Genomic DNA, 12,451 nt, shown 5'->3' on the forward strand with positions numbered 1-12,451 from the left:
TAACAATGACCTTATTTGTGTGCCTATATTTCGCATCCTGTTGGTCTCGTTTAAATTAATTTTGGACCAACTCGAAAAACTATTTTGTGTGGTCAAGTGAGAGAAAATAATGGGAGAAATGCAGTTTTGCATTTTATTTACAAGCACGCAAAACATATAAATTCGACTACGTTTATAATAACTGAATTACCTTGCAATTCACATTCGGTAAAGGTTTGATAGAAAACAAATTTCCAATGGCTCAAAACTGTCATTGGGAATAATTCAAATTAGGATTAAAGTATGTTAGTGTAATCTCTTCGAAGTTCTGTATAAAATTTTAATTTTTTTTCCAAAAAATTAAAAACCACAATAGCCTGTTTCGGTTCTTCTATGGACTAGAATGGCAAAATATAAAGTTAACAACCTTCAATGAAATCCACATCGGCATACAATCATTTAAGAGGCTAAGGTATTCATATTGGGCAGCCGAAAATGTGTATTTTTTTAATTGTGAAATAAATTAAACCCAATTTTTAAATCACTAATGTGCAGCGTCAAAACCTTTTTATGTTTTTGACTCAATTCAGATTAACGACACCATAACAAAGCCTTAAACAGGCGTCCCACTGGGTATACAACTTTCACAGTTCCCACTCAAGCTATCGCGCTTGGACGTTCAAGCGTTCAATGTTGCCTCCAATTTTGATGGATCATTAAATTGTAAAAATTTAAATACCCACTTCACTTGAATGCGACGCAGTAAAACAGGAGCTCTTTAGCTCAAAAGCTCATGATTATTATTTATTTTTGTTTGTTATTCATATTTGCGTTCAACTCACCTGCCAATCTATCCTTGACTGCTTGGTGAGCCAAAGCGGCATGGTGTAAAGGTGGTAGCGCCCAAGTTAAAGGGGTGCGTTGTGGTGGTACACGCAGAACATGACCGGCAGCGGCTGCCGCAGCCGCGGTCGGATATAAATGCGGATAGGTATAAAGTGCGGTGGCGCCACCATACGTCGATGTTGCTATGCTTGTGGCCAACTTGTAGGCAGCCAAATCGTGTTCGCTGTGTATTTCCCTTTCAGGACTTTGTTTGTTATTGTTCTCGAAGGGTTTCGACAGCAGGCGAGATATGCTAAAGGGTAAATTCTCACTGGATGATGAACGCGTTTGCTCCGATTGCACCGATTCACTGAAATGAAAACATACAAATATTAAATATTGTTAAAATACTATTCGTTCTGTTTTTGTTTTTTTTTCTTTTTGTTTTTTTTTTATGTGTTTAAATGGTGAAACGTTCATTTCGAACTTATCATTTTTTTTTGCTGATTTTACGAGTATATAGAAATAGGTTTTGGGTTGGCAATTTAGCTCAATATACAAGTCAAGGCGAGTCTTCTATAGGAGATATCCAAGAATGTTAGAATACAAGATTGCGAATTCGCTGGGACGCCATTAGTTTGTTTAATTTAAAAGTCACAAAGTCAAATTACAATATTAACTCTTCAGAAGGCGCGCTATGAGCAATTTGCTCACGCAATTTTAAAATTGCCAAATTTTCAATGTTTACCATTAGTCCTAGAATAACGGCGTTCAGTACCTCTAAGTAAATGATTTGTCTTTGCAATAAGAAGCATTCGAAGTGTGTAGTGTGCGAATAGAGATCGAAGATATTGGTTTACTTTACGCGAGGAAGGCGGCAATTTTATTTGGGAAAAGATATGTGTACAAAATGGGTTATGGATGTACCCACTCGCAATATACGTACTAGACGCTGTAACATAGTTACACATCTTCCAGGAGTTAAGGGCACAGCGAAAGACGCTATAACCCCTTCACAATGCCTCGCACTATTTTTGAAAGATACTTTACTTGAAAAATTTGTAACATACAAAAATATGTACATTCAAAAAGTGACTGATTTGTACCAAAGAGACAGGGATTGCAAGGAAACAGATTTGGCGGAGATGAAAGCATTTATTGGAATTTTGTACAATATATGGCTGGATTAAAAAAATTGAACCATTCAAATTTAAAGGAGCTTTGGCTAGATGATGGAACTGCTCCAGATATTTTCAGAGCAACAATGTCGATCAAGCGTTTTTTATTCCTAGGCCGTGTGATTCGTTTAGATGAAACTTCGTCTCGTTTAGCCAGATCCCAATTAGATAATCTTGCAGCGTTCAGAGAAATATTTGAAGAATTTAATGGCTATTGTTCCGAACATTTTATTCCTGGAGAATACTGCACCATTGACGAAATGCTGGAATCTTTTCGAGGAAGGTGTAAGTTCCGAATTTATATGCCTAATAAGCCAGCTAAGTACGGATAAAAAATCAACGCATTGGTTGATTCAAGGATGTTTTACACTTATAAAATGGAAATATACTGCGGAAAACAGCCACCTGGACCTTATCAGTTAGATAATTCACCTGCTAGTATCGTCAAAAGAATTGTTGCTCCAATATTAAATACAAGCAGAAATTTAACAATGGACAATTAATATACTTTATGTCCATACCCCTGGTTAATGATCTTTACAAAAACTACAGGACGACAGCTGTTGGTACACTAAGAAAAAATAAGAAGAAAATTCCTTGTCAATTCATTTCGACAAAAGGAAGACCAGGACCTCATAACCTATTTGGTTTTGGTGAAAACAAAACTATTGTCTCGCATATTCCAAAAAAGAAAGATAAGAAAATTGTACTTTTGTTATCTTCTTTTCATACCGACGACGGAATAGATGATGAAACGGGTGACAAAATCAAACCCGAAATTATAACATTTTATAACCACACAAAGGGTGGAGTAGATACTGTGGACCAGATGAAGGAAACTTATTCTGTATCCAGAACTACTCGCAGGTGGCCCATGCGACTATTTTTTACAATTATTAATATTGCTGGTATAAACGCCCAGATTATTTATAAAAGCAATACCCAAATCATGACACAGAGAAGGTTATTTTTGAAAGAAATTGCTTTGGAGCTTATAAAGCCAAATATTGTCAGACTATCAAAACACTTCCAAGCTCATTAAAAGAAATTATATCTCATATAGTGCCAATCAATGAACATTTAGAAGCCTCTGAAAATAATGGATTTTGCGCATTGTGTCCCAGGCGAGAAAATAGACGCACCAAAAAAGGATGTTTTTTGTGCAACAAATTACTTTGCACCGAGCACGCAAGAACTATATGTCCAACTTGTTTCGATTGCTCCTTTAACAAAGATCTGGCTCAATATTGAATTTTTATTAATATGTATTGCTACTAATTAAAATTGTGAAAAAAAATGTATTGAGTTTTCGTTTTATCTTTTTTATGTTATCAAAAATAGTTTCTTAGAGTTTAAAACTCAAAAATGCATATATCTTAATAAAAATAAACCATTAACCTATAAAAAAACACTTTATCTTACTAATCTACCTAACCTAGGAGCATAATATGTTTATGTGAAAGTGGTGTGAGCAAAATGCTCACGTGCGCCAATTCGTGTAACTTATTAAGGCGCGCCTTCTCGAGGGTTAACAAGCCATCCACTGGATATTTGCACACAAGTAATTTCCATTCCTTTTGTTTATTTATTTTGTATTATTCCAACTTACGCCGTCAGCCGGTTGTCAAAATCGCGAAAAGTAAAGTAGCGGTTTTCCGAAGACGGCACCTTCAGCTTCTGTACACCAGGGGTCATATCAGTAGTCCAGTGATTTTTTGTTTTTCATTCGCCGTGTACATTAGGATGCCAGCAGAAAATGAAATGACGAAAGGCCGTTTCATTCGCACCATCGTCGCATGCTTCGAACTCCAACTGCATGTCGGCTGTTCAACGATGTTCTTTCTTCTCTTTTCTTTCCTTTCCTTTTTCTTTTAAATTTTCTTTCGTTGCGTCTTTCTAATGAATGCACTTTGATATAAGCCAAGCTAGATTTTCAAAACCCCACTAATTATGTTGGCTACCAAAAAAAATTAAGCTAATAACTTAGAAGAGAGATAAAAAAACGCACCTATGGTTTGAAAAGTGATGGAATAAGTGAAGGTTCAGTAACATTCATTAGTTCGTTAGCTACTTTTACTGGGCCACTGTGCCCTGCCACTTCTGATGTGGTCTATTACATTTGACCACGGGCCTGCAATTGAACGCTTCTAATGGATTTGCGTAATTTTTTGGGGCTTTTTGTTCTATATTATCAATGCATCCATAGTCACATTACCTAGTTTAGTGAGTTTTCGTCTTGCGAGAGCTGCACATTTGCAGAAGATGTGCTTGGGTGTTTAATCGCCCAGATCGCAAAAACGACACTCGCTTGCTTCTACGAATCCTCATTTCCTGAAAAGATAACGAAGACTACAGTGTCCCATATAGTATCCAGTAAGAGTTCGTAAAACCTCTTTCCCCAGATTTAAGAGTCCATTTCTTGCTTCTCTAGAAGGGAGGATAAATTCTTTTTCCTGCCACTTTCCTGTACTTTCCATCCAGTGTCTTGTGAATTCCATGTTCTCTCAGTCGTTGGTAATTTTCTTAATGTGGACTTTGGCAAGCCCGCAGAAGCATTCTAGCACAGGGAATTTTAATGTAGCGCCTATTTTCGCTAAGCGTCTTGTTCTGGTATCCAGCTCTGCAGGACAGTGTACTTTGTTCACAGGGTAGTGAAAAATTCCTCCAAGAGTTTACATGTTATTGTGTGAGACTGCAGTGCATATAGGAATGCCTGGATGTCTGATAAAACACGGATACATTACCAGTGAGTCATTTTTGGGGGTTGAACCCCAAGTTTTACCAGAAAGACGTTTTATTTCCTTAGGAAAGCTGATCCTTGTATGGGGTTGGTTTTACCATAGAAAGTTTCCTTCTCCGGATGAATATGACGAGAATTGTCTTTTTGGATTTATAGAAAGTGCTTTATGGTCTAAATTCGATATTATTTCCTCATTTTCCCTGAAATGTAGACAGGCTCTTACCATGAGCCTGTATAACATCCAACGACTTATTTATGCCCTTGCTTAGCGTGGCCTGTTGCATCATTTGATACGAAGTATTGTCGAAGGCACCGAAATGGAAATAAAAGCACACTGGGCTATATTTTTAGACTTCAGAATCATTTCTAATATTTTAGTAAGGCCCTGGATGCAATCTCTGTGGATTTGTCCTGCTGATAGGCAAACTATTTCATGCACGGAGGTCGGTCCTTTAGATTCACCTCTCGATTATGCTGCCCCAGGATTTTCTTCATACCTTTCAGGGAAAAGGAAAAGGTTATACCGCCTTGACACGGCCAACAAAGATTTGTTAGCAAAAAATGTGGGCTCGAAGTCAAAACAATAACTTTCCCCTTAGCCACCAATGATAATTTATTTATTTTTGGGGGAAATTGACTATCTTTAAACAGTTCTTGGAAAAAATCGAATTCATTTAGATATGCTGTAAATTTTCCCTTAATATTATATATGACAAAAGAGACGAATTCGAACTATTACAGTTGTCATAACAAAATACTAAAAAACAAGAAAGTTGGACTTGAAATACTCTGGATATTTAGAAAAACTTCACTTCCATAATTCGGCAAGAAAGCTGCTTAATGTTTGCACAACACTGTGCATAGCAAACACGATTAACTTTTATACACACAAATAAAATTTTATATTTTCAGTTTCGAGAATTTAAAGCATGCCCGTCACTATTCGAATAAAACTGAACAAAAATAAAGTTTTTCTCAATGCTACAACGCCTCTTCGTGTCTTCGTGTAGCGGATTACGCGATTTTTGGTGTTTACATATAAAAAAAACTTCTCAAACAAAAACATGTCGCATTCAACCAGTCACGCACAACTTCATATTTTCAGGTTTTTTATACCCGCGCACTTGTACCCAAGGGTATAACAATTTTTCTCACAAAACGATGGTATGGTAGGCATCATAAAATAATCGAGAGAGATGTGGACCTTTATTTTTCTTCCTTGTTTCACTCCTCTGGAGAACAGAGGGCATATGCAAGGCTTTTTCGGTCTAACCCGGTACGGGGCATTTATGTATTTTTGCAGTATTGTGCAAGTTCGCGGCGTGTTGACATTCTTCAAGTGTTTTTTGAGCGATCGCGATTTTGCTTTATTGCGGACTCCATTCTAGCGTTCTATGTGACGTTTGTTCTATTTGACGTTTTAGGCTCACGTATGTATATCAAAATGCTTAAAATGATGAGAGAAGTCGATTTAGCAATAACTTTCCGTCCGTCAGTCTATTATAACTCGAGCAACAATCATCATATTTCTTTCTCCAAGATAGGTCGGAAATTTGAAAATGAGCGCAATCAGTCAACAAACCCGTCTACCTTCCATATAACGGTAGTTATTAAAGAAGCAAAAAAACTTGATATCTCTGTTTTAAATGATGCCAACTTAATGTTTAAAACTTCTACTTGAAGCACGCAAACCATCTGACTGCAATAATATGCAGTAATTTTAATATTTCCACAAATGGAGGGACTTGCAGTTTTAAGCCGACTACGAACGGCAAATGCTTTTTATGAGGAGCTTTTTCATGCCAGAAATACGCTCAGAGGTTTGCCATTGTATGACGAGGGGCGACCGCTATTAGAAAAAAGTACATGTGGTGTAGTACAAATAACAGAAGTGAAACTTTCACGGCAGACAAAGAAAGAGGGATAGACCCGAGAGAGATTGAGAGAAAAAGAATATACTATATATCTAAATAATTCCACAACATTTGCAGAGAATACAAATAGACAAAATTTACAAAAAACGGAGAAGGGTCGACCGGTGTAGGTAAACGCCGGACACAAACCGTGGCAACAACGCGCACTACTCCGAGCGTTTATCACTCGCACAAACGCAGCGATTCCAGGATTCCAGGCAATACCAATAAATCCGACGCCGGAATGGATTGCACGCACAAGCACTAGCCAGGAAACGGAAATAAGCGCCAAAAAGAAGGCACCAAAAATATATTTCCTACAAGTTTGCACGAATAAACAAACGCCAAAAAGTAGACAGTGTTATTTCTCACTATAAATGAGCAACCACAAGGAAAACCTTAGGAAAAATATGTATTGTATCTAAGATATATATAAGGTATAGCTCTCTCTCTCCTTTTCCTCTACGTTATATCTTTTTTCTCTCTCGCGGAACGAAAATGTCCAAAACGTTGCATGGCCGTGAAATTTTACTCTCCAATCTCGCTCGTCCATCGACGCCTAAGAAGTTTCACTTCAAAAACTTTCTTACAAGAAACACTAGTAACTTCAAAGATCGTCAGACATTGAAGTCGCTTAATATTGCCTTAGAGAGAAAACGGCTCGAATATTCCTTGTTAATATGAAATCCATTGTAAAAAGATAGAAAAACCACAAAATTTGTTTACCAAATTCACTTTGAATAAGCTTGATTGGCCAGATGGTCCTCCTTATTATATCAGCAGACGGGAATTGTTAGGCTTATAGTCATCTAAGAATCTACTTCTCGCCTCATAGTCTTAGAAATAATCACTTGTTTGTTCATTCAACTAACAAAACTAATTATTGAATGAATGAGCCTACCATGCGATGTGCCCGATTGTTTAATAATTACAATAATATTATAGATTTGAATACTAATATTAAGAAGTTTAAACTTCATCTTTTTGTCAAATTAAATTAATTGCATTAGTCTGTAAGACATCTCTCTGTAGACTGAAATAAATAATGAACTAAAAAAAAAACTAGGCAAAACGGACGTGCAAGATGGGTGGTGCCACACTTACCTGGGGTAAATGATTGTATATCTATTCAAGGACTAAACGTACCCGAACTTGGTACGCTTATTGATCCCCACCTCATCTAAATTCGACATGAATATTATTAAAAATATAATAAAAAACGTGCTCTTTGGGGATGGCTTGAACAAATTCTCCAGCCTATATCCGTTTTCTCTCCTCCACTACATCAACAGCACCGGATGGCTGCAGACGGTTTTTTCTTCCCTAAACTTTTTCGCAGATAGTGGTCCACATTATGGTATCAAATCGGCACGTAAGTGCTACACGTAGTGTACCTGGGGTACTCTAGCCATCTAACCTACCTACCTATAATAAAAAACACGTCCACTATTTATATGTTAACACCTAATATCCGTCCGTCCGCATGATGGTGCCATCTACAACTGTCATTATCTATGAGTTTGCTTGATTCCAAAAAGTAACAGCCAGCCGAAAACAAATTTTACTAAAATGTGCGTCGGTATACAAAAATCGTTTCGGACCGAATTTAGCCTCCCTTACTAGTTTTGTTTTTAATTTAATATCATACATACATATGTACATATATACATGCATACGTACACACATACGCATACAATATTATTTTTTTCACTGATCTGCCAGGAGCCGCACAATCACAAAATTCACACGAATATTTGCGTATAAACGCGCGTTTTTCATGTTTCTCTTTGGTATTTTTCGATTGATGCAAAATTGTTGTTGCCATTTTCATTGCTGCTGCAGAGTGATTGCTCATACTTTTGTTGTTATGGCCGTTGTCGTTCACTGCCGTACGCTTTCCTAATCTTGAACGGCGCTATGTCGTGCTTTGCGTGGGCCACCAGTCTGCTTTCAATTCTTAATTAATAAATGCGAGTATATATTTTTTATATGTATGTATGTATGTATGTATAGGCTGTAGTCTATTGCTTTGCACTACCTTTTATGTTCGTGTTCTTATCAGTGACACTTTGTAAAACTCATTAATTTAAAATGGAAATCAAATATGTATACATATTTAGGTATGTGTGGTACACACATGCATACATATACATATGCAAACATATAAATGCAAAATGTGAATAATTCGCTATGCCGGCATAAATGTAAGATATACATATGTATGTATGTCCACTACATTACATATGCATTACAAATTATTCTCTGGTCAATATTTGCACAAAATGCACCAGGGGCAACTGATCGGAGCGGAAAATAAATACGTAAACAAACAAATCTGCACCTACATACATATAGCATTAAGAAAATTCTTTTGGTAGCGTTGAGCTAATTTTTCGGTTGGCCGAGAGTGTTGTGCATTGCACGCTGGCAGTAGGTCCTAGGTTCAATCTCCACTTCGGGCATAAGAAACCAAAATCTTAGCAAAAGTTTTTTTTCGGCTGGTAAAGACACATTTCAGAATACGTTTTGTCAACTTTCTGCCTTTTGGCATTCATTTTTGGGGATCTTCCACGTGTAGGCAAACTTTTAAGCCATAATAAAAATATTTTGTGGCCTCGTTAGTCTTAGCGGCCTCGGTACTCTAGCGTAAGTGCACTAACCTTCCATGCCCACAGGTAGGCATTCTTACTATTTAGAACTGGTAGCGGCAGGAATCAAAATAGTTTTACGAAACCAACGCAAGACTGAGTCTTGTCGAGACCCTCCCGAGAGAAGTGAACAACAAAACAAAACAATATTTCTAAAGCTTTCCGGAGCGCCTGGTCGTAATTTCATGAAAAAGCGACGTTGAGTGGTTCCCTCAGGGTGTCTAAAAGCCTAGATAGACGGCGACTTTAATCGGGATTCCCGAAGCGAATTACGGATACGGATACGTGGATTGGCGGCCGCCGTAGCCGAAGGGGTTGGTGCGTGACTACCATTCGCAATCCACAGACAGAACGTTCGTTCGAATCTTGGTGAAACCAAAATTAATAAAAACATTTTTCTAATAGCGGTCGCCCTCGGCAGGCAAAGGCAAACCCCCAAGTGTATTTCTGCCATGAAAAAGCTTCTCATTAAAATATTTGCCGTTCGGAGTCGGCTTGAAACTGTAGGCCCCTCCATTTGTGGAACAACATCAAGACGCACACCACAAATAGGAGGAGGAGCTCGGCCAAACACCTAACAGAAGTGTACGCGCCAATTATTTATTTTTTATTTAAAAGCATTAACTGTAATTTTTCGGCAATGTTGCCATCGAAAATTGCCCTAATCCCCTTAAATTATGAGAATTAAGTCTTAAGTTGTCAATCCGCATTAGTTACACTTAATTGCTGAGATAATTCCGAATGAAGTCGTTAATCCCGATTAACGTCAACGTCTGTCTAGGCAAATAAGTATGCAGTTATTCGCAATGATCTGTAAGTACCGGGAGCGTTTAAATAAAACAAAATAGAGTTACATTTTAGGCAAATTTATTTTATTTTCATGCCGTCTGAAACAAGACACCTGCCAACGTTTAACCCAGTCCTCCATGCAAACCTGGTAGGCCGGCGAAGGGGTGGCCGTCAGCTCCTTCGTCGCATTCTCTTTGATCTCCTCTATCAACTGAAATCTCCTTTCACGAAGTGGTAACTTAAACTTGGGAAATAAAAAGAAGTCGCACGGGGCATATTAGGTGAATACGGTGCTTGCACGATAGTATTTACTTGGAGCTTGGTCAAATAATTTTGCACAATTTCGGCTCGGTGCGATGGCGCTTTATCATCATGCAAAATCCAAGAATTGTTGGCCCACATTTCCGGCTGGCCAGGCAGACACTAATGATCCGATGGCGCTAAAAAGTGGCAGATGTGTGCCTTACAGTCCTACCAACATAAGCAAAAAATATGGACCCACGTGCGCGGTGCGTTTAAAATACACATTCCCGGTACTTTCAGAACAGAGGGTACGTAGCTACTGGATGATCTTCTAATTCTAAATATGCTTTATGAGGAGGTTTTCGGGTTGTTACTCAAACTATGGTATTTCTTATGAAGTTAGAATAGATTTAATTTTATTATCTTTTTTTTTGTTTTAGTGGACGTCACAATATTTAGATTTAGTTTACTATCAAATTTATATTTGATTTTCGATTTGTGGTATTTATATTTCCAGTTCGGCTGGTTTGATTTGATAGCTGAAAATTAGCGAACTTCATCTGATTTCGCAGAAGGGGAATCTGAATTAGTTTCTGGATTTAATATTGAATATAGAAGTGGTGGATTTGCTTTGATTTTGATAGCTGAGTATGCTATAATTTTATTCATAGGTATATTTTTTGTGTAATTTGTTTTTGTGATTTTTTGGTTGTAATTTATTTACTGTAATGTCTTACTTTGTGTAAGTCCGGCCATGACTAAGCCATTTAAGTCAATTTATGTAGAGAAGGCAAAATATTCAACGCTTAGTTAAAGTGGTCAAGAACGTTTTATGTTTATTTATGCTTTTGACACCAATTTACTGGCTGCTGATGGTGTTATCGGGTAAATATTGAAATGACTTACATCTGCTCAGTATACATTTGAGAGGTTATACAAAATATTTTTTTTGAATTTTTCCAATATTCATGATTTGAAAAAAAATTTACGAAACTATATTTATAATCTGATTCAATATAAAGGAACACAATTTTTTTAAACGGTGAAAGAATTGTGTTTGATTATGTTTTAGTTCTTTGTTTAATTTCTTTAGAAGAATTTGTTTTCTAGACATTTTCAAATCCTTGGAATTTGTGAAAAATGGGAATATACTCGTATAAGCCTATTGCAGAAAAAAGCTCTAACCTGGAAAATAAGAAACAATAAACCTTAATTTTTTAAATCCATGTAATTCATGTTTCATACGTATTAAGGAAAGCGGGTCCTATGATGCCGCCATGCCATAAACCGCTTCAACCAGTCGATCTTCGTAGATGCATTGATACTGGGTTGAACACATGGTTTGTGTTGGCTTTAACAAAAGCAATTTTGTTTATTGACACAGCCACTGGCCAAAAATTGGTCTCATCTGACAAGATAATTTTCTGGCTAAAAATGAGCCGAAATTTCGATACATTTTTCAATAATGTGCATACGTTCGGAGAGCGTGAAATGATAATGGATCATGAAATGGCAAATTTTTCGGAATATTTTGATGATTTCCAGCCGCTAACTTTAAGAGCTGCTGAGACTCAACAGTTGGAAAAACTATTTGTGCTTTCTGGCCCTTTATTTAAAAACAAACAAGATTTTCATCACTCAAAATCAAGTTTGCTTATTTAGTAAATAAGTTATTCAAAAGCGAAATTGGATGATTAATTGTGTGCCACCTTGTACTGTCCCATTACCTTTCCTAAGTGGAAAGTAGGTATACTTCCACTTTGCCTAATCGTTTGCTGCTCTGAATACAAACATATCTGTCATAATCCAGTTAAAATGTAAATTTATTTTAGTAGTAAACTCACTTTGTTTTTTCACAGATACGCCAACAAAGCGACACCTCTTATTTTCCACTGATTGCTTCACTGGCAAGAAGCAGAGTTAAATATGATCTTTATCTGCCGTTAAGATTCATTACCACCATGAATGTGAGCTAAGTAGAAAAGTCAGTCGCTTTGCTTTAAAATTACAATTTGTTGTGTATTCTTCGCTTGTTTTTTTTTAATTTTCTTTTGCCCTTTATTTCGTTCTACTAACATTTGATAAACTAATTTGTTAGTCAATTTACAATTTAAGCAGGCATTTATTAACTTTTTG

General features: G+C 36.9%; 1 protein-coding gene across 1 annotated transcript in view; it reads right to left on the minus strand.

The window, feature by feature from the left end:
- The window catches only part of LOC128855384 (T-cell leukemia homeobox protein 3), an 81,450-nt gene that overhangs the window by 63,440 nt on the left and 5,559 nt on the right, over positions 1–12,451 (minus strand). Inside the window, exon 2 of the mRNA XM_054090244.1 lies at positions 822–1,174. Within this exon, the coding sequence (XP_053946219.1) occupies positions 822–1,174 (353 nt within the window). The remainder of the gene's footprint in view (positions 1–821; positions 1,175–12,451) is intronic.

The sequence above is a fragment of the Anastrepha ludens genome, chromosome 2 (genome assembly GCF_028408465.1).
Source record: "Anastrepha ludens isolate Willacy chromosome 2, idAnaLude1.1, whole genome shotgun sequence".
Classification (NCBI taxonomy): Eukaryota; Metazoa; Arthropoda; class Insecta; order Diptera; family Tephritidae; genus Anastrepha; species Anastrepha ludens.